At 49.2% G+C, this 23277-nt stretch overlaps 1 protein-coding gene across 3 annotated transcripts in view; it reads right to left on the bottom strand.

Annotated features, from left to right (window-relative positions):
• KTN1 (kinectin 1) overlaps positions 1–23277 on the bottom strand; it is a 3101875-nt gene that overhangs the window by 1939216 nt on the left and 1139382 nt on the right. For all 3 annotated transcript variants that reach the window (XM_069637667.1, XM_069637665.1, XM_069637666.1), the window contains 2 exons: positions 16515–16549; positions 16256–16346 (listed from right to left, as the gene is read on the bottom strand). In XM_069637667.1, coding sequence (XP_069493768.1) covers positions 16256–16346; positions 16515–16549 — 126 coding nt within the window. The remainder of the gene's footprint in view (positions 1–16255; positions 16347–16514; positions 16550–23277) is intronic.

Raw genomic sequence — 23277 nt, 5'->3', positions numbered from 1 at the left:
ACAGAAAGTCAAAGTAAAGATTGAAATCAGACAAAGGAGTTAGGAGTGTGATGTGACTTGGTATGCTACCACGTAGGTAGTGTCCTTCTCTCAGGGGGGGAGGGAGTCACTCCCCATGAGATCCTTCCTCATTATACCACCCCCAGGGGACTATCGGGTAGTGACCTCACCTCCATGGCCTAATGGGAAAGGGCTTCCCTTGGGGAGAAGTGACGGCATGTAGTGAATCATCACACAGGTGAGAGATGGTTTCCTTCCAGAGCCCTCATAGACCAATGTTTTGTATCCAGTATGCCCATAGAAACAAGAGAATTCTCCTTTCCTTGATCTTGTAGAGCCTTTTGAGGCCCACCTCGAGTTTTCCATCTTCCCTCGTCTGTCTTCTATATCTTTTCCATCTTCTACATTTGCACATAGATATTATATAAGTGCCCAGTATGCCCTGTACGTTTTTTTCTAATCTCTTCGAAGACTTGTACGATCTCTATAAACACTGCCTGAAACTCTGTCTAAAATGGCACCTTTTCTGGCACAGTCTCAGCAGAAACAGCCTGGCCATTCTCTAGATCTGAAGGATCAGGCCCCTCCATATCTTCCTCTGACCCGTATCTGGACAGTTCTTCCTCTGTGAATATAGGCAGTGTATTAAGCAGGGAGGGACTAAAAGAGTGGCAAATCAATTCCCTTATTAGTCAGTACATTTGTATCCTCTGCCATATTAGGGGTCTGTTGCCCCAATATTTGATTATTAATAGCTGTGGGCAGAGGCCCAAAATCCTTGATAGAATCAGTCTCCTGCGTCTGACTTATTTGATCACAATTTTTTTTTACCAGGGGTGGAAAATGGTCTCAATTTTCATTTTAATTGTGCTCTTCTTATCACCCACTAATCACAAAACATTCTGTTTTAAGGCAGGCGGGGAAGGAGGCAAAGGAGTCGCCATGGCAAGATTTAGTCTATTTTTCTTGTTTTTAAATACCATTTTTTATTCACGTGCCCGTACTTTCGGTCGTCAGAGACAACCGAAGACTGCACCCAAAACAGCACCAAACTCGTGAGCTCTCCGCTGTCAGCAGGGGTTTGTAAAGAAAACTCCTCCTCTTCCTCAGTGAAACAATGTAGCCAGGGAATAAAGTCCAGCAATCTTGCTGCTAGGCACATCTAGAGCATACTATGCCTTCTCGTATATAGCAATTACAGACCAGAGACCGCAGGAATAACGCCAAAGAACAATCTGGCCGAAGGACAGTGTGACGAATCGCAGGAATTGGTCCCTTGTTAAGGGGGAGCTGTGAGGCTATAGAGGAGAGCCCACTCCGCAAAACCGTTCCTAGGGGTAGAGGCAAGTGGGACATCACCGGGAGAGACTCCCATTCTGATGAGGAACTCCCTAAAAACCCTCTTCATCATACCTCTGAGAACATCTAATGAGGAATCCTGAATGAGGAAGAAAACTATCTGCTATTGTAATTCAGAAACCATATATATCTCTTTCAATGAAACATCCCATTTCACTGCAACGAATAAACCAAGAGTAATAAAGAAAGGCCTGGACGTACGGCGGGGAAGTCCCAAGCATACATGAGAGAGACGGAGGGAGGAGAGGCAAGAGAAAAAGCCAGCAAGTTAAAAAGTGGGGCTGTTGCTGGTCGCAGACAAGAGAAGGAGACGCACAGCATCTGATCAGAAGGAGAGAAGGAGACGGGTGGTGTCTGATCGGAAGGAAAGAAAGAGAAGAGTTAGACGTGCAGTGTCTCATCTACTGAACAGAGCGAAGTGGGCGAGCGGCATCCGACACCCATAAGGGAAAGCAAAGCCGAGAGACACGCACAGTGTGTTACCTGGAAAAAAGCTGGAGAAGCAGACAGACATGGAGCGCCCTGGAGTGCAACCAGAAAGCGAGGCATTACAAGTTGTGGCCTGACCATGGAAGAAGCATGGTGGACCAGGAGTTCCTCAAACAACGTTGAGACCACCCCACAAGTGAAAGCACAAAGGAAAAGGATACAGGAAGTACCTTATGACCATCCTCGAAAAGTAAAGTTTTAAAGATGTGAGAGAGAAATCTGGCAGTGAAGAGAATACACCCCGAGACACAAGAAGCCCTGGTGATGCTGCCAGTAAAGATCCCAGGTAAAAAGGAGAACGGGAGAACAACAGTGATATGGTGCATCAGAGTCTGCATCCTTCTTCTGACCCTCTACAACAAGCAAAAACCTTGTGGTACAGCCATTGTAGGATTCTAGCTATGTTTAGTAGCCATATGTGATAAATACAATAGTGCACGTGTAAAAAGTATCAAATATGGTGGAAAAATATCTGTTGCTCATCGCAGGCACTTTGTAAATGTAATCAACAAGCCACTACAGAAAAAAAGATAAGGATACAAAGTTTCCTAACCACACTTCATTTCAGGGTGATGTGTGGAATTGTAACACTAACAAACTTACTAAGAGAGACAGGGCCTCATCACGAGTTGGGAGGTAGCCCTTAAATGAGGTGGTAACGGGGTTACCGCCGCATTTAAGTTTCCGCCGAACATGAGTATGACGCGTTTACCCCCAGCTCAGAGCTGGGGGTAAACATGCTGTAAAGATTCAGATTTTCTGCGCATTTACCGCACAGTAATACTGCCGAAAATTCCCTGGGAATGGGGAATAATGTTTACTGCCCAACCCGTGATCCGGCGGTAATACCGACGGACGAGTGGGCAGCAATGCAAATAAAGTTGAGTGGTATCTTAGTCGGGACACCGCACAACTCATGATAAGACCTACAGTCTCCTAATAATCTTATGAAATGATCAGTTTACCCATAAGAATGAGCAACAAGACAAAGGAAGAAAAGCAGGCTCAACGTACCTCCAAAAAGTCAAGACAAGAGTCGAAACAAAGCAAAAAGAAACGGTGTACCATAGAAGTCTAGGGGAGGAAAGCAGCAACAACAAAAAAATCTTTCCAAACACGCCCAAGCACTTATTTTTCCAAACAGAGATTTCATTTGTGACCTTGTAAAAACAAATGTCAGTATACCAGTTTGGTGTATTCTTTTGTGTTGATTATTGGGAATAATTGTACCACACTACTAGCAATCTTGCCTCATGAAGTTAAGCCTGTCTGCTCTGATGGAGCTACCATTGGAAAGTCTGGTCTTTCCTTTAGGGTGACATACTATTCTAACATGAGGTTAGATGGTTACACCCTGCCACCAGAGGGTTGTGCATAAAGTTCCCTAACATAACGTTCCTTGTGGAAGACAAATACCTCAAACTTCACCCATATATTCAACCCCATAAAGAATGTGTGCACCAACTTTATCAAAGTTTTGGTGAAATTTGGAGAAGATCTCTAACCTGAAGCTCTTCTGTGCCTTTTCAGAGAGGCCAAGCAACAATACGCCAGCAGGAAGAGATATGTAGAAAAGGAGGGGAGTAGTCTCCATGGAGGAGGTGTGGACCAGCTCCCATTCATACGGTGGTGGTTCAAGAGGTGCCTCTGCCAACCTCTTAAGCAAGCAAAGCTCTACGACCTGTGACGAAGCCACTGGCACCTTGGCAAAAACGTCTGCCACAACCCAGTCTACTGTTCTGCTGTAGAGTATCTAGTGGGTGTCAAGGAGTTCCCCCCTTCTCACCTGAGTCCGATCTTTGCTGGATTTCTTGGTCGATGCCTTCTTGCAGACGGATGTCATGGTGCGAGCTCCGAAATCCCTGGAGCTGTTGGGCCCATCCCAGTCCCCACTACCCAGAAGAGCTTGTCAGGCCCCAAGGAAGCGCCCCAGAGCCTCATGGACTCAGTCCTGGCGCCGTTGGTGCCAGGCTCATGAAATGGGCTGAACTCCTGGAACTATTTAAACTGCCTAGTGAGGCTGGGCCTTGGTATAATCCAGGGAGGGGCAGATGGACTATTTTTCTTGGGAAGACCGGGTGTGGCAAAGGGACTACTTTACCTGGAACTACTTACAAGGCCATATAAGCCACACCCTGCATGCAGAACACGCTTCGCGTTATTCTGCACTCCTGCAGCGCAACGCTCAACGTGTCTGCTCTGTCCTCAAGCTTCTACAGCCACGCCCGTCGGTGCTTCCATCCATTGGAGCCTGGAAATAGAAAAAGAGAAGAACAGGTGTTACTTCAGCGACCAAACACTTACCTGCAATCCGGTCCATCGGTTGCATCTCCAGCTGGTTTCCTGATCGCCGCCCCTGTTGAAAGGACGTCCACGCAGGTGCCGATACTCACCTGGGATTCCGCGTTCCTCCTGGTTTCATTGGAGCGGTTCTTCCATTCTTCATCTAGGGACCGCGCCTGCAAAAGGGAACAGAAAAAGAAACAGCAGGTTAGCCGCGCAGAATACTGAATGAACATTTATTCCAGTCACTCAGCGCCTTTCATCCGCGTTATACTCACCTGGATGCAACCAGTCCATTCTTCATCTTGGGACCGCGCCACGTCTGCAAAAGGGAACAGGAAAAATGCAGCAGGTTAGTCGCGCTCAGTACTGAACAAACATTTATTCCAGTCACTCAGCGCCTTTCATCCGCGTTATACTCACCTGGAGGCAACTATTTCGCATCCTGGAGGAGTCAAATCTTTTACTTGATTTCTGCACCAAAACTGCATCTGCAAGAGAAAACAAATACTTTTAAACATTGGGACAATAAGACTTTGGCATCTATACAAAGCTGCTATTGAGGTAGATACTCACCCGATAATCCCAGCATTCCGAAACGTACAGTAACAGCACTCTGGAACAGTGAGGTAACTGCGCCCAGAAAAAGACTGCCTACCGCGCCCCTTCTGAAGGTTAAGCAGGACGGAGAGCCAGCCTCATCAAACTTAAAGGTGAGGAGAGGAGAGGAGTCGGGCATCAGGTGGTGACAAGTAGTGGGACCAATCCAACCCACTCATAGCTAACATCTTGTTTCGCCATTGCAGGCTAACGCCTCCTGGGGAGGTTAAAAGGGAGAGGACGCCAACATACCATCAAAACTGCGCCAGTACAGATATCGGCCATACGACTACGTGCTATGCCCCCGTGGAGACCAGGTGAGCATGACAACGGATCGGGTCTTGAATAAGGCTGCACAAGTCTCTTCCGACTCCAGCGTGCGTTCAAAGTTCCGGGATGCAATGATCCAGGAATCCGGAAAATTAAGAAAGTGCACTACACAGCACACGAGTCGAGGAAGTAAGAAAGAAAGGAGAGGTAGTAGGAATGGAGTTAGTAGGGACAGAATCAGGTGTACAATACCGCGAGCTACGGAGCACACGTCTGGTCGCTACTTCGCAATAGCATTGAGACGCGCGGAGCTGCGGGGGGCGTGGTCTATTAGTAGAACACGCTACATCCAACGTGTAGAGCGAGGAAGGTGTTTCAGGCTGGACGGCCATGTTGGGAGTACTAGGGCGTGTAAGCCCTGTTGAGACAAGGACCAGGAAGTCCAAAAGGGGCGCGCTCTGTAGGTCATGACAGTGGGTAGGTCAGGGTAAAGTACCTGAACCAACTCAGGTGGTCATTTCTAAGAGGCCAACCTACTGGCACACAAGGGACAATAGGGTTTCCTTGGGGATGACTAAAACTGTAAATTGGCAGAGTTACTATGATTATGGTGCCACATAAAATGCTGTTACGCTTTTTGCTCCTTTCCTCCTGCTCATTCTCTTCTGAGCAACGCTAATTTTTTGAAAGCAGAGGACTTAGAGGAAGGCAGGCAGTTAGAAGGGGCCTTGCAGTCATTGTGGATAGTGATAAAGCGGCACGCTCGCTCCAGGCCTTCGGATGCATGAACTGGCAGATACAACATCCCCTATGTTTGGCTCAAGTCTTAAGTCCCATAGGTAGTGCTTAAGCAAGCCAGACACCGACAGGGACTCCCTGTAGCCCTTATAATGCCTAAAGCCCCAGGCATTTAGATGAGAGACGATGCAGTTAGAATTAAGTTAAAGCAGTGGTGTCTTAGAAAAGCAGAGTGCAGAGCGGAAGGAAAAAATTATCTGAAGTTGCTGGGTGCAGCCAGCTTCATATGTTATATTGATTTATACGGCGCACTGCTGCCATTTGCATGGTCTCGAGGCACTCACATGGCTCTGTAAGAAACGTGGGTAGGGTTGGTTAGAGAGAGGGATAGGATAGAGGTTGTGCTCATATGTTGATGTATGCAGAACCAGGAGAAACTGGCGTGTGAGCTTTTCAGGTGTGCCTTCAGGAATAGTTTCTTACCTGTAACTCCATTTCTCCAGCATTGGTATCTTTCATGGATTCACATGCTTAGAATATTCCCCGTCGTCAGACTGGGACCCCTCGGTACACATATATAGCCTTTTCCTATAGGAAAACTTCCGACACTTGTGTCCTATCTACGTCCTTTTAGGACCCGCCTACGCATGCTCCGTAGGCCGTCCCAGTATAAGAGGCCCGCCCCCGCTGCTCCCCTTCAGATTTCGGCCCCTCCCAAGTAGGAAGGGTTAAAGTTATCAAGCAAATACATTGCATTCCGGGGAGGTTGGCGGGCACATGTGAATCCATGAAAGATACCAATGCTGGAGAAATGGAGTTACAGGTAAGAAACTATTCCCTTCTCCAGCATTGGATCTTTCATGGATTCACATGCTTAGAATAGAATGTATAGCAGTAACATCTGAAACAGCGGTGAGAATGTAATGTAATATACCCTCACCATAATACACAATGCATATGTACAGCAGGAATAAGTTAACTCATATAACCTTACCCACAAAGTATACTGTCATCAAAAGGTAGAAAACCGACTCTCCACAGCGTGGAGCTTACCTTACTGAAACAGATGGCGCAGGACAGCTCTTCCCATCTGCACCTCGTCCGCATGCTGCCTGGCAAGGCAGTAGTGGCGGGTAAACGTGTGGGGGACTGACCATGCCGCAGCCTGGGATATGTCTGTCAGCGGAATTCCTGCCCATAATGCTGCTGCGGAGGAGGTTGCTCTTGTAGAATGGGCTCTAGGATGCCCTTGCAGCGGCCTTCCGGCCTTGGAGTGGCAAAACGCAATCGTCGATGAGACCCATCGAGCCAATCCTTGTTTAGAGATTGCTTTTCCCCTCGTCGACGGACCATATGCGATGAACAATTGTCGAGTAGACCTGAGTTCCTGTGTACGATGTAGGTAAAATTTCAGAGCCCTCTTAACTTCCAAGGTATGAAGAGCTTTTTCTGCTGCCGATGATGGGGTCGCGAAGAAAGTAGGGAGAACAATGGACAAGTGTTTGTGATACACTGTCGGAACTTTTGGGACGAACGTAGGATTAGTTGCTAGTACCACCTTGTCCTTAAAGAATCTCAAGTATGGCGGGTCTACAACCAGCGCTTGCAGTTCCGAGATTCTCCTAGCTGATGTGATAGCAATTAAGAATGCCAACTTCCACGACATGAATTTCATGTCCGACGTGGCCATAGGCTCGAAGGGCGGTTTCATTAAGCCTGCCAACACTGTGTTGAGACTCCAAGTTGGAGGGAAACGTTTCACCAGGGGAAAAGTTCGAAATAAACCCCTCCTGAAGTGTTTCACCAGTCTGTCGCTGAATAGAGGAGACGACTGTCTCTTCCTCGTGAATCTTGAGATGGCCGCCAGGTGCACCTTTATCGATGTGAAGGATAAACCGCTCTCCGCCAAGAGAAGCAGTTATGGTAGAACTTGTTCCGGCGTTACCGCCAACGGTTGTAGGCCTTGCTGTCCTCGACACCATTCACAGAACCTCTGCCACTTATAGGTGTAAGATTTGTTGGTAGAAGGGGCTCGAGCCGCCTGCAGAATTTTTTGACAATCCTCCGAAACGTCTAAAGCGCCGTACTCCGAAAAGTCAGTTACCAGGCCGCAAGGTTGAGACTGTCCGGGTCGTGATGCCACACCGTGCCTTTGTCCCGGGACAGTAGGTTCGGGACTCTCGGAAACGCTATTGGATGTTCCAGCGACAGGTGAAGCAGGTCGGAGAACCACGGTTGCCGCGGCCAATACGGTGCCACTAGAATTACCCGGCAACTGTATCTGCGTATCCACTGTACTGTCCTCCGTATGAGGGGGAACGGAGGAAAAGCATAAAGGAACATGTCCGTCCATGGGAAGGAGAATGCCTCCCCCATGGAGCCCTCCTGAGGCCATCTGCTTGCGAATTGTTCGCATTTCTTCTTGTCCTTGGTTGCGAAAGCGTCCAGAGGGGGGTGACCCCATTTCTCGAACACTTTCATCAGCTGAAGTGTGTCCATTTCCCATTCGTGTATCTGGGCCATGCTTCTGCTGAGGGAATCTGCTTGCGAATTCCTCACTCCCGGGAGATGGTGAGCCACGATGGAAATCCCGTGCTTCAATGCCCAATGCCATGTTTTCTGGGCCTCTATGGAAAGAGTTCTTGATCGCGTCCCTCCTTGTTTTCTCAAATAAAACATGGCCGTCGTATTGTCGGTCAGTACTCGTACTCGCGATCCCTTGATGTGTGGTAGGAATGCCTTCAAGGCCCATTGTACTGCTCTGAGCTCTAACACGTTTATGTGTAGGAGTGACTCCGTTGGAGACCAGCGACCCTGCGTTTGAAGAGTACCCATGTGAGCTCCCCATCCGGTCAGGGACGCATCCGTGACTATGGTTCGCTGAAACTCTGGTTCCTGTAGGGGTACACCGTTGTTCAGATTGTGGGAACTCTGCCAGCACTGAAGGGTCCGAAGCAGCTTGTCGTCGTCGTCGATGGTTATCTTGTCTGACCACGATCCTTGGGCCTGCGTCAATCGGTCCGCGAGGAATTCCTGGACTGGCCTCATGAATAGGCGACAGTTTTCCACCAGATGGATGCAGGATGCCATGGCCCCTAGGACCGAAACGTATTTCCTCACTGAGAGCCTGGTGGTTTGTCGTAGTCGGCTCGCCAGCTGATTGAGTTTTGAGGTTCTGTCGAGAGAAAGCTTCACTAGCCCAAACTGGGTCTCGAACTGTGCCCCCAGGAACACCAACGTTCTCGATGGCCGCAGAGAGGATTTCTCGAAGTTTATGGCAAATCCCAGCTGTTGCAGAAGCTGCATGGTGGCTTGCAAACTTGTGTTGGTCGACGCTGGGGAGGATCCCCTTACCAGCCAGTCGTCGAGGTATGGGTATACGTGGTGGCCTTGCTTCCTTAGCCAGGCCGCTACTGGGGCCAGGCATTTCGTGAACATTCTGGGGGAGGTCTTGAGCCCAAAGGGAAGAACCGTGAACTGGTAGTGAGTCCACCCTATTACAAATCTCAGGAATTTCCTGTGTTTCCGACACATTGGAATATGGAAGTACGCGTCCTGTAAATCCAGGGACGCTAGAAAATCCCCTTCTTGAACGGCGCGGATCACTTCCTGCAGCTTGAGCATTTTGAATTTTAGGCTCTTTAAAGACTTGTTGAGATTGCGTAAGTCTAAAATGGGACGCCATTTGCCGTTCGGCTTTTTTACGACGAAGTATCTTGAGTAGACTCCTTGACCTCTCTGTGATATTGGAACTAATTCTATCACGCCCTTTGCTAACATGAGTGTTACCTCTTGTTGCAGTATCCTCAGATGGGAATGAGCGGTGAACGCAGGTGGAATGTGCGGAGGGCTGTGCTTGAATTGTAGAGAGTGCCCGTTCCTTACAGTGTCCAGCACCCATTGATCCGTCGTTATTCGTTCCCATTCGTCGACATATGCGGACACTCTTCCCCCCAGAACGGTGTGTTGACTGTCACTGCTGATCTTTATTTTGTTTGTCTCTCGACGACGACGGATAGGATGGTCTCTTCCTGGACGTTTGGAAGTTCCGGCGTCGGTTTGCCGTTTGGGAAGCATGCCTGTATCCCTGGGAGGGGTAAGCCGACCTGCCAAAGGATCTGTCTCCAGACGCAGAGAATCTGGAATTACCTGAGGCCCCTCTAAAGGGACGAAAAGACTTGTAGCTTCGGCCACTCTGGAGGGCACCCAATGAACGTGCCGTGTCCGAGTCCTCTTTCATTCCCTTTAGGGCCTCGTCTACCTTCTCTCCGAATAGAAGGTCTCCCTCAAAAGGCATCTCTAATACTTTGTATTGTACCTCTGGTCTGAAGTAGGTACACTTGAGCCATGACTGTCGTAATACGACCCCATTATTGACTTGCTTGAAGCCTGACTCAGCGAGGTCCACCGCGATGTTTATTGCGTGATTGGAGGCTTCCTCACCCTCTCGGACAAGTAACATCACTGCCTTCCTTTGCTCTTCCGGAAGATGATCCAGCAACGGCGCTAGCCTGTGCCACATCTCTCTGTCGTATCTGGCTACAATAGCCAGAGAGTTTGCGGCCTTTACTGTGGTTGCTCCCACGGATAGCACTTTTTTGCCAAAGGCATCCTGGCGTCTTGCTTTGTTTTCAGGCGGAGTCGTGCACTTGTGCTGGGCCTTCGCCTTCCTCGCCGCTCCCGCCGACACCACCGATTCTGGCGTTGGTTGGGAGGATAAACACTTGGGGTAGACTCTGGAGCCTTAAACTTTTTCTCGAGGCGAACTTTCACTGCTGGCTCCGAAAAAGGGTGACGCATTGTCTGCAACCCCTCCTTCCACACGTGGTCTAGTATTGGTATTGAGAACACAGACCTCCTTCTCTTACCCATGCGGTCGAACAAAAAACAGTCCTTTTTCTGTTCTTCCTGGGACAAACCAAATTCCTTACACGCCTTCTCCATCATAGAATGGAATGATGCAATGTCGTCCGGAGGGGACGGGTGAGCTGGGCTTCTTGGGGTTTCTAACTCCACCTCTGACTCCCAGGTTGGATCCCTGGAGGGGGATGATGAGATATCCGACATGGCTCCCCTGTCAGACTCCGACTCTGGCAGCTCACCTTCCTCTTGGGGTGCCAGTGTTGAGATTGGCGTGCCCGGCTCATCGACAGGTGACTGTGGCAGGTTTACCTGAGGTAGTCTCTGGTCCAACGACTGTACCAAAGACTGAAGCGTGGACAGAATTTCCAACAACAAAACAGATTGAGGATTGAGAAGAGGGGCAGATACCGGTATACCGGATCCCCTCGTCGACGGCTTGTCAACCACTCGTAGCCCGAGGTCTGCCGGGCCAGCTATTCTCCCGCTCTCGTCCTCCCCCGAGGACAGCGACACAGCCTGTTCTTGCAATAAAGTATCCGGGGGGATCGGATCAAAAACTTCAGGCCTCCAGGCTTCCTGTAGAATCCTCGTTGACGGGGCCACCGTCGCAGTCGTTGTCGGTGGGACGGTGGATACCACATGCGTCAGTGGCAGGGTGGAGGCCGATGACTGGACCGCCGTCGACGACGGTGACTTAGCAGGTGGTTTAGGCGGTCCCGCCTTTTCCACACTTGGCCTGCCTTTACTCGACTCTCGACTCGAGGTCGATCTATGGTGATCGCCCGAGGAGGATTTCGGCCTTTCCTTGTCATACTTTTTTGATGAAGATGACGATTTTTTCGACGGTGGTTCCGACGAGGCAGCGCGGTGTGATGTTTTCGCCGACTGTGTGGAGCCTACCTCCGAAGGGGGGTATGCCCCCGCTCCATCATTCAGCCATGCCACCAGCCGTCGGTTTCGGTCTTTGAGGGTCTTTTGAGAAAACCCTTTGCATATGTCGCAGTTATCAGCCGAATGATGAGGGTGGAGGCAGTATATACAATCCATATGTCCGTCCCCCTCGTAAACTTTTTTCAATCCGCATGTCGCGCATGGACGGAACGGCGCTTTTCCTGACATGGAGGAAAAATGTTCTCGAACTCCAACTCCAGTACACAACCTTGTACAAAATAGTAAGACGACGCAAGGAGATCCCACTACTTTGGAGACGGTTGAAATCTGAAGGGGAGCCGCGGGGGCGGGCCTCTTATACTGGGACGGCCTACGGAGCATGCGTAGGCGGGTCCTAAAAGGACGTAGATAGGACACAAAAGTGTCGGAAGTTTTCCTATAGGAAAAGGCTATATATGTGTACCGAGGGGTCCCAGTCTGACGACGGGGAATATTCTAAGCATATGAATCCATGAAAGAGCCAATGCTGGAGAATTTTTATTATTTTTTATTGGACATTTCTATGGAGCCTATACACACGTTTTTTCCAGGCGCCACAAGACAAGATGGCAGGGGTTGCGGGGGGGCATGGGAATCACAAAAGTAGAAACATCAAAAATAGTTATTTTGGCTTTGTGACAATCCAACTGTGCAAGTGCATGAGAAGGTGTTAAGTGCAGGGTGGAGGGGGTAGAAGGAGAAGTGCAGGAGTGGGGTGGTCAAGTGCTGGGCGGGCCAAGGTGGCAAGTGCCAGCGGGAGAGGGGGGAAGAGAGGATGAATGCAGTGGCACGGAAGGACCAAAATGGGCTAGTCCAGGAAAGGGAGCCTGGGGGCAAGTGCTAGCAAAGGATGCTGGGGGGACTGGTAGGGGGTGGTCTGGCTCCTATATGGTTCTGAAGGGACCAGGCCGAGTCGCAGCAGCAGAGGGAGAGTTAGCATGGGAGGGGGCAAGGGAAGAAAGAAGAGAAAAGGAAAGTCTTGAGAAGTTTCTGGAATTTAAGAAGATCCAGATCAAGTCTAGGGGGAAAGGGGATGTGTTCCAGGAGGAGTCAGCAGAGAAAAGGGATCTACCTCCCACTTTCTGCTTGGAGAAACGTTTGACCTGCAGAGAGTTGGAGCCAGAGGACTGAAGGACTCTGGCAGGGAGGTATTTAGGGAGGGAAAGCTGGCTGTAAAGAGGTCCCAGGTCCCATACCGCCTTGTGGATGATGCAAAGGGTCTTGAATTTGATCCTTGCGGTCACCGGGAGCCAGTGGGGAGGTTTTAGAGCTGGTGAGATGCGGTCCCTGGGCCTGAGGCCAAAGAGAAGTCTCATAGTCCTGTTCTGGATTCGTTGAAGGGGCAAAGGGAGTAAAGAGGCAGGATGAGGAAGAGGCTGTTGCAATAATCTAGCCTAGAGAGATCCACGGCTCTGGAGACGAACTTCTGGGGGAAGGTGAAGAAAGGTAGAATGCCCCAGAGGAGACGCAGCTGAAAGTTGGACTCCTTGGCAAGGTCCATGATGTGTGGAGAGAAAGAAAGCGATGAGTCAACGATGATCCCAAGGTTTTTTGCCTCAGAAGTGTGTACGGGGAGGGGACCCAAGGAGTCTGGCCAGAGAGTTGAGGGCGGGGGCAAGGGGCGAAGGAGCAGGTGTCCCAATGAGAAGGATCTCTGTCTTACTGGCATTAATGCAGAGATCACTGGCAAAGCACCATGCCTGAATGGCAGGCAGGTATGAGCGGGGAGGAATAGGAGGCAGAGGATGGCAGCTTGAAAGAGAGCGGCCTCTCATCTGGGTAACACTGGAAATGTGGGGTGAAAGTGGAGATCTGGTATGCCATTGGGGCCAGGTAGATTTTGAAGAGCATGGTGCTAGGATAGAGCCATGAGGGGCACCAAAGGTAGAAAGAGAGGGGGCGGAGAGAAAATAACCCATTTGCACTTGGGAAGGTCTGTTTGAAAGGAAGGAGAAAAGCCACGCCAGTGCCCTGTCCGTGATGCCTAGGGTATCATGGAGATGGTTTATGAGGATGGAGTGGTTGACTGTGTAAAAAGCAGAAGAAAGATCGAGGAGGATCAGAACAGAGGGAGTGTTCAGGTTAGAGAGTAGGTCTTCACAGGTGTTCAGGAGAGCTGTTTCTGTGCCTCTGGCTGCACTGAAACCGGACTGGTGATCATGGAGGAAGCCAGCCACTTTGGTGTAGAGGGTCAGTTGGAGGATGATCAGCTTCTCTAGGAGTTTGCCTAAAAAGGGGTGATCGATAGTTAGCCAGGCAAGAAGGGTCATATGACGGCTTTTTGTAGGAGAAGGTAAACAAGAGTGCTTAAGGGGTTGAGGGAAGGAGCCAGTGATAAATGCGTGGTTGTAGAGGTCAGCCAAGGCTGTCCTTGATGGTTTTGGAGAAGCAGGGCAGTACCTTTTAAGAGCAGACTTTCATAGAGCAGACAACTCTAGAGATCTCATATGGTGCAACGAGAGAGAAAGAGGAGAGTATAGGGGTGGAGGGGGGCCAAGGGAGGCAAGAGAAGGAAGGGAGCAGATGACAGAGGACATGATGTCTTGAGGAAAAGTGGGCGGCCAGAGCAGAGGGCCTGGGAGGGAGGAGAGAGGAGGAGACTGCAGTAAGAGTTTCACAGAGGATGTGGAACAGAACATTGGCCACATCAGGAGAGTAGAGATGGATGTTGAAGTCCCCAAGAAAGATACGTTTGGGGGAGGTGGCAAGAAGAGAGGAGGACATGTCGGCCCATTCTGAGAGGAAGAGGGAGGTCATTCCGGTGGGCCTGTAGATGGTAGCGAGAGTAATAGAGAAAGTAGGCAATACAGAAAGTAGGCTTTCAAAGGACAAGTAGGTTTGAGTGGGGATGATGGAGACAGGAACCTACTAAGGGAAGATCAGAGCCACTCCACCACCAGGACGGGTGGGCCTCAGATAGGACAGGATATTGTATCCCTCAGGGAGAAGAGTGTAAACACAGTGACAGAGCTGACCTTGAACCACCTGTCAAGGAGGTGGCAGATGTCAGAGTAGTGTTTGATAGAGTGAAAATTGAGGGTAGCTAAGTGAAGCTGGCTGCCCCCTATAAATGATTTGCGAGGGGGGGCACATGGGTGGGGTGACACCGCTGGGGGGAGATGAGAAGGGGGAAGGAGGGGTGGAAGGAAAGGGGGGAGTTGAGAGATGGAAGTCCCCGGTCAAGGAAGAGGAGTTTGGGCCGAGAGCCTTGAACCACGATAGTGCCATTATGATAGACATTAATGGTGCATTTGGAAAATGCGACGTGAGCCAAGAGCACTTCCCATCTGGTGCCACCAGTAATGGGTGAGGAGGATAAAGGGTAGAGGACAGAGACCATATGGGGATTGGGGGGTTAGAAGAAGGAACAGAGAATGTCAGTGAGTCTGTCTGGAGGAAGCATTGATGAAGGTGTCTGCCATAGTCAGACCAGGGTTGGAACTCAGGAGTTCATTTTTAAGGTTCTTCCTTCCAGACTTCGTGAGAGAGGGAGGATAGGCGATGGAGAAGCAGTTAGAAAAGATAGGGAAGACAGAGAGCACCATGGAGGCAGAGACAAGAATGGGGGGGGGGGTCAGAGGTTAGCAGGGGAGAGGGTCAGAAGCACTATGCAACAATAGTACCACTCCAGGAGCCAAGCAGACAGAAATCAGTGAGCACGCAGGAAATGCCCAGATTTACAGATCATTAACAAATTGGAAAGCACACCTAGAATCGCATTTTGCCAGAAAGCACTCAAGAGCAGTACAAAATGGTGGATGCAGTTGGTAGCACACCAAAAAATAAGAAAAGAGTTGTACATTATTTGTTTTCTGTTTTCTTTTTGAAGCAGGGCATTAAGAGAGCAGTAAATAAGCAATCAGTATGAGGCACATCACGATGCATAGTACAGTTGGTGCAGAGATTAGAAGTTAAAGATTATGTAAGTAGGACAAGGAGCAGGCAACAATTTGAGCAGCTATAGTGACCAAGGAAGGTGGGTGGACCAATGCAATCCATATTGCTTACTGAGGCAGTTGAAATCAAGATACTGTCCTTTGGGAGCGTTGCAGAGTAGCTGCAAGGAGGGGTGCTCCCTCCAGCTCCAGACAGGGGCCTTTGTGTGGGTCTCAGTGAGGGGGCCGGCGTTCCCCTGCCGGCTCCCCTTGATTGGGCCTTCATGTGCATGTTGTACATGTTGTGTCCGGAACGTTGGTGTCCAGTGTCCGAGTTGTTTGTTGTCTGCAGATATTGGGTTTGTGGCATGATTAGAGAGGGGTGTGCTTTTGATGGGTTGTTTCCCTAACCCTCTAAGCGTGTGTATTACGTGAGAGTTGTATGGATATGGAAAAGAGAAAGGGGAAAGGGGAAGTTAATTCCCTGGGTGTCAAGTAGTTTTATTATCCGTTCTTCTTTATTGTCATATGTTTGCTTTGGTCTAGGTGATTGGTTTGTGGAGGCAAGTGTCTCTGTTACCACAGACGACTTCACATACACAGTCATGAGCACCAGTGATGCCAGGCTAAACAAATCAGGAGCAGAAGTGCAGGTCCTGTCGGCTGACAAAGTTTCACAATCCAAACCTGCAACTGAAGGAGATTCCCAAGTAGGAGGTACTTTATTTTTTTAATTAAATATGTGTCCATAAGATGACAGCAGCCCATTTTGGTTTTTATATTTTCATTATTTTAGACATAAAACTTGAATGCAAAAGCAATAACAATTACAAGAGAAAAATGTATACCTTCAAATCATCCTCTTTATTGGCAACCTGTATAAGTCCAGCTTCAAGCAACTCTTCAACAGTCTTCAATTTTTCATCTTTTTCTTGTATACTAAAAACATAATCAAAGAGTGAAGTAATTTATTCCAGGTAGGCGGAGTACCCAAAATGTATCCAAACATTGTAGCAAAGGAGTTTGCATCAGTTTGCTGAAAGGATAGAGGGGACCCTGATCTCCCATTCCCTTATACAAGATAAGGTAATGTTGGGGGACTCTTACCTCTCCTCCATCTGTTCCATCAAATCTTTATTACCCTGTAAAACAGTAAAATATACACTTAGAAAATAGACTTAATACACATAAACCAGAATTCTATTTCATTTTGTACTGAATTAAACATTTATATAAATATATGTACAATTTGCTTGCCCCAACAGCTTCAGGTCTCCAATTAGTCAGACATCAGACTTGCCTTCTCGCTTCTGCAGCTCAGGAAGGAGCACAAGACTCCTCATCTAGGAATGGCCCCTGCCTAACAACGAGGTCCATACACCATCCACTTCCCACCATACCGGAGACTGGGTGATCTGATCCTCACGGTTTCCTCCCCTGGTTATTTATCAATCCACTGCTGACAATTGCCCTTCCTCCCCTGTTAAATTACCACTACCTTGTTTCCCTGCTCCCTAACCTTGTTCTCCCCCAGCCCTATGATTGTACAGTGCTCTGTTGCTTCCCAAAGCTTGGTGTGCGTTGAAAACACCTGCAATGCCTCTTGGCATCCCTTGCACTTGTGGTCTGTATCTGTAACCTTGCAGTCCCCTTCCTGCACTTATTAGAGACTTGATGTCTGCACTTTTATCACTCGCACTTGCCACCTGTTGGCCGTGCTACTTGTTGTTTGGATCCCATGTACTGCACTTGCCCATCCTCCGCCCCCCAGCACTTTTCCCCTCCCCTCTGCCCTGCACAATCTCAATGTCACTAGGCCTAGTAAGATCGTTGTTTTGTCCTTCCTATGTTTGCCCTCCCCTGCCTCGTCGCACCGTGAAACACTTGTGTTTAGGCACGTTATAAATGCCTTATATCATAACATATAAAAAAAACTCCCTAATAACAATAACATGCTCTCCTAATATTTACTCACCGAAAGCATTGCTCTGCTCTACTTGTTTGTTTCTGCTGAAAGGAATGGCACACAGCACTAGTACATTAGAGGGATCCTTAATGTCTGGCAACTCCATTAATATATGATCTACTTCCCACCTCCTTTTGTGCACCTGCGCCTCAGATTCTTTCGTTCTGTCAACCAAAGCAGAATGGGGCCTGCACTGCAGTTTTAGTGTTATGAGTCACCTCATAAGAACCTTTATTGCAATCATTAATCTTCATTAAGAGGTTTGCATTATGGCATAACCTATTATCTTCATTTTGTGCTTTTGGTAAACAGCTATTGGGCTGCATATTAAGCAAGGGTGTCACTGCTGCCAATGACTACATGACCTGGGTTTCCAATGTTTAGGACTTATGTTTCATCTGCTGCTGAAACGTAGGTTCTTGTGAGTTATAAGAAGAGTAAGGAAGACAAGCCAGTTCTAATTTTCCTTAAAACGTTATATAAATTAAACTCAGAATTTACAGGCTTAAAACATTCAGGAGCTCATGTTAAGTGGCATAACGTGATTAAAAGTCATACAAGTTTTGAATTAGGCTTTATATGATATGAAATGATATGATACATATGCCCCCCAGGGCTCTAACCTTTCTCCCTGGCTCTTTAACACAACTATCTTTCCCCGCTTGGACACCTAATTTCCACCTACTCCCCTCACTTCCAGTGTTATGCAGATGACACACATCTTCTTCAAACTTCCCTCTGATCCACTACTTACATCCTCCATCATTCCTGACTGCATATCTGCCATCCAGTCCTGGTGTGCCTCCAATGATCTCAGCCTCAATGCCAGCAAGACGGAGATCCTTCCCACTGGGACTCCTGCCCCCTCTTTCTTCCCCTCACTCTGGACACCCTCTATAGGGTCTCCCTCTTCTGCCTCATCTGAAGCCAAAAACCTTGGAGTCATCTACAACTCCTCTCTCTCCTTCCTCCCTCATATCTAGGACCTTGCCAAGAAGGCCCACTTACAACTCCACGTCCTCAAAGGCATCTTCCTTTCCTCTGTTTTCCCCCAAAGCTCAATTTCTCTAGAGCTATGGTACTCTCTAAGCTTGACTTCTGCAATAGCCTTTTCCTTAATCTGCCCTCTTCTTCTCTACTCCCCTCCAGCTTAACCAGAATAGAGCTGCAAGGCTTTCCTCAAGCCCAGGGACCACATCTCTCCAGCCCTAAAAACCCTCCACTGGCTCCCGGTTGCTGCAAGAATCAAATTGAAATCCATCTGCATCATCCATAAGGCTGTCTGGGTCCGGGGACCATGCTATCTACAACTGGCTCCCACTAAAGTCACTCCCTCCAGATCTTTAAGTACCTCTGGCATCAACTATCTGCGTGCCAAGCGATTCGCTAAACAGCAAGCTAGTGGACGATCTCTTTCCTTGGCTGGCTCCCTCTTATGGAATAGCCTCCCCCTTCCTCTTCGTCTTAAGCCAGATCTCCTCAAATTCCGGAAGCTCCTCAAGACTTTCCTTTTCACCTCCCCCTTCCCCTCCTCCCTCCTTTGCTAAATCCCACAGTCACCGAGATTGGTGACCAGGACCTTTCCTCCTGGGTCCTGGCCTCACACGCCCAATCGCCTTCAGCATCCACCCACTCCCAGCACTTGCCTTAGACTCCCACTGGCTTGTGCTATCACAGATATGCACTTACTTTTTGGCAGTCGACCACTCATAAAATTATCTCTGCCAGTCACTTAACAGCTTGCAACTTACCCCTTAGCACTTCCCACCTTGTTACTACTGGCACTTACCACCCACCCGCCCACTCCCATCCCTCTCTGCACTTGCACGCTCTCTATGCGCACAAGGCCGAGCAGGATCGCCTCTCTCTTTCATTGTAATATTCGCCTTTCATTCCCATGTTCCCTCCATGTTGTCCTGTGGGCGCTTTGAAACACAATTTACTTTATGTATAATCGCCTTACAAATGCACAATAAAACAAACGATATATGTCATTTATAACGTGCCTGTGCCTGTACACATGTTTCTAGGTGCAAAAGGCTTTCATGCCTTTCAATCACGCAAGGCCACATTTTCATGCATTCGTAGGCAGGGAGGAGGGGTAGAACACAACTTGCATTGCCAGCGCCTACCTTCCTCTTCGCCCATACAAATGCGCTGCGCCGGTCATGCCGGTGTAAATGCTGGAGATCCCCAAGGGGTCCACCAACTTCATGCACCAGCATAAAACATGCAGACTCCCATAGGGATCCATTGTAAACGCTGCCTTCCGCATGACGGACAGCATTTATTTGTAATTGTGAACACTGCTTACCATGCACGCAAGCAGGGAAATCAGTGTTGACAATGAAAATTAAACGCTGCCCGCCATGCAAGCATGACAAGTGGCAATCACAATTAAAAGTAAACGCTGCATGGCATGCGAGCATGCAAGGCAAGTGTTACTTATTGCCATGCACGTTTCCGCTTCACTGTGCGAAGGACAAAAACATTTTAGCGGAGGCCTGGCTACGCCCGAGTGCAACCATACCAGATCCCTGCCTTCAATTACGACCAGGACATGAGCTCCTCAATTGCCAATATACTTTTTCATGAGGGAATAGGTCTTAATTCAGTCCATTTAATCACTTGCGACTCCCAAGAGGGGTATGCCTCTGTCCTTAGATTATTTTACTGTACCCTTTGCTCAGAGAAATCATGCTTCTCCTCTGGTACCTGCCTTCCCAAAAATTTAAGTTACTCATTGTAGTGACTAGAGTACTCAGTCCATAGTCCGCTTTTCTGCATCCTTGTGGGTGTCCTCAACATGGGGACGGTACCGCAACCTTCGGCAGTGAAAAACTTGAGCTTCCCCTTTAACTTTAGTATAGCGCGCTGGGAGACAGCCTCTTGCGTGGGAACACCCCGAGGCCCCACCCTCCGGCACATCACCTCAGTCTCCTTTGAACACATTGGATGCTTAGATACCTGGCTACTCTTACTACATATTATTAGACCTTGGCATACTAGCGGGGGAAGGCGGGTGGGTCGTATGGAGGAAAGGGGACTATGGACTATGCGTACTCTAGTCACTATGGTGAGTAACTTTAATTACTCATGCGTCCCATCCCCTCTCCTCCATCCTTGTGGGTGATTCCACCGAACAGGAACATTAGGTGGAGCTGTGATAATCTGCCACATATCTAGGACGAAGCAAACATTTTCTTCAGAACCGCCTGACAAAACTCTGTATTGCGCCTGAGGCTGGTTTCCAGTGAGTAATGCTTACAGAAGACCGACGGAGTGGCCCAAGTAGCCGACTTGCTGATGACATCCCAAGAAGTATGTCTCTGAAACGCAACGGCCGTAGCCTTGGCTCTGACCGCATGGGCATGAATTCCCCTCAGGAAAATGTTTGCCCATGGCCATGTACACCTCTGAGATGGCCTGAATTATCCAATGGGTGATGGAAGCCTTGTAAGCTTGAGAGCCGGGGGAGGAGCCGCCAAAAGTCACGAACAATGCCTCAGACTTCCTGAAGGATTAAGTCTGAGAGATAAAACTTGAGGACCCTCTTGAGGTCAAAGGAATGCAGGGCCCTCTCCGCCTCGGATTGCGGGTTCAGGAAGAAAACCGGCAGTCAGATCTCTTTATTCAGATGAAATGGAGTGACCACCTTGGGCAAGAGTGCGCAAGATGACCTTGTCGTGAAATGTGGTGAACCGCGCGCACGAGAACGCCAGCAGCTCACTAACCCTATGCGCAGAGGTGAGAGCCACCAGTAAAACTGTCTTCAGTGTCACCAAGCGGATGTTCACAGAGGCCATCGGCTCAAAAGGCTTACGCTGCAAAGCACCAAGAACCATATTGAGGTCCCAGACCAAGTGCGGCCTATGCACTGGCGGAAAAAGCCTAGACAAGCCCTTAAGGTAGGACTTAACCACCGGGTTGGCTGCAGAAAACACATGCTCTGGGGAATCGTTGTAAGCCCTAATGGCCGCCAGATAAATGCTGAAAAAGCAAGTACGTCATTCAGAGGACAGGTGACAGGGTTGAGACCCTTGTCACAAGCACAATGGCAGAATCTAGTCCATTTACTCTTATACTGGGACCGAGTTGAGGGCCTTCTGGCTCACTGAATGATGTCTCAGTTGTCATCTGAAAATTGAGCATGCAGAAGCCTCAGCTGGTCAGGAACCAGGCCGTCAGCGCCAGCTTGGCTGGGGCCAGATGTTCCACAGCCCACCCGGCTGCGTCAGGTATCCCCTGGTGGAGATTGGAAGGTAAACCGTACCTTGGGAGCACAACTGCAGCAGATACGAAAACCAGGGTCTCGAAGGCCAGAGGGGGGCAATCAGGATGGGGTTGCAACCCACCAAAGCCTGAAACTTGCAGAGTTTCCATTGGAGCAGAGGGGTGGGCCAGAACGCAAAACACCTGTGGTCGTGCCAACAGATCAGGAAGGCGTCTCCCAGAAAACTCCAACCCCGTCCTGCCAATGAATCAAACTGGTGGCATATGGAATTCCGAGGGAAATGCGAAAAAATCCAGGTCTGCAAACCCCCAATGCTGAAACAGGGGCAACAAGGAGTCAGTGTGCAACTCCCACTCGTAGGTGTTGAACCCCAAGCGGCTCAGCTGGGGCGCTTCTGCATTGCTGTCCCCTGGGAGGTGAACTGCTGAAATCCAAAGTCCCTCCGTCGGGGCACACTCCCAGATCTATACCGCCACCATGCAGTGGAGGAGAGAATGGGTGCCACCCTGCCTGTTCAGGCAAAACCTCATAGTAGAATTGTCTGTCCTGAGCAGAACTGACATGTCCCTGGATGAGGGGCAAAGAAGCCTTAAGGGCCAGGCCCACTGCACTGGGATCGAGCAGATTGATAAGCAGGAGGCTTCCATCCTGGACCAAACTCAATCAATTCCATAGTCCTCCAGTGTAGGACCCCAGCCCGAAAGAGTAGTTTGTCATCACCACCAGGGTAGGCTCCGGTTGGGTGAAGGGGGCTCCCACTGCAACATTGCCATCCATCAGCGACTAGCGAAGATAGTGCAGTAGAATCAGTGGTATTGGGATCCTGTTCGACAGGGACCTTGTCTCCTGATCCCAATTGGCCGCCAGGTGGAGCTAGAGGTGCCTCATCTTGAGGCGAGCGTGCTGTACAGTAAGCATGCAGAAGCCCATCAGGCCCAGAATATGCTGGAACCACCATGCCGAGGTGGTCGTGTTGGCCAGAAAGTATCCCACCGCCTTGCAGATGGACAGAAGCCTCTCAGGCATAGTAAACACCTGCTGAATGGTAGTATTTCAACGAACCCCTAGGAAGACTAGATCCTGAGAGGGGCACAACTGATTTTCTCTGAGGGAGAACCCCAGCTGATGAAGGAGATCCGCCATTCTTTGGCAGGAGTGTATCACCCCTTCGGGTGACCCCGCCCTCGCCAGCCAGTCATCCAGATAAGGGTATAGATGATGGCCCACCACTGCGTTCATCAACTTTGTGAAGAAAAGAAGAGCCGAGTTCAGGCCGAATGGCAGCACCTTGTGATGAAATTGGTATAACAATCATGAACCGCAGATACTTCTGATGCGGTTGATAGATGGGAACATGCAGGTATGCATCCTTAAGGTCCAGGGAACACATCCAGTGCCCTGCACACAGAGACTCGGCTATGTGCATGGGAGTAATCATAAGAGAAGAACAAGTTACTTTCTTACCTGGTAACGTTCTTTCGATGGGATGGTCCGACGACGTATTCCATATCTATGACAGGTAATCACCACAGCTGTGCTGCTTCGGAAACTTTTTCTGGTGTCTGTGTCCTGCGTCGATGACGTCGATGCGCCGTCGTCGAAGACCTCCTCCGACGTCCGATGTGATAAGTAGGACGCACGACGCCCTTAGCCTCAGTTGTAGTTTCTTC

This window comes from Ambystoma mexicanum, chromosome 14, assembly GCF_040938575.1.
Source record: "Ambystoma mexicanum isolate Mex_15411 chromosome 14, UKY_AmexF1_1, whole genome shotgun sequence".
Lineage (NCBI taxonomy): Eukaryota > Metazoa > Chordata > Amphibia > Caudata > Ambystomatidae > Ambystoma > Ambystoma mexicanum.
This window is presented reverse-complemented; position numbering and strand designations above follow the sequence as displayed.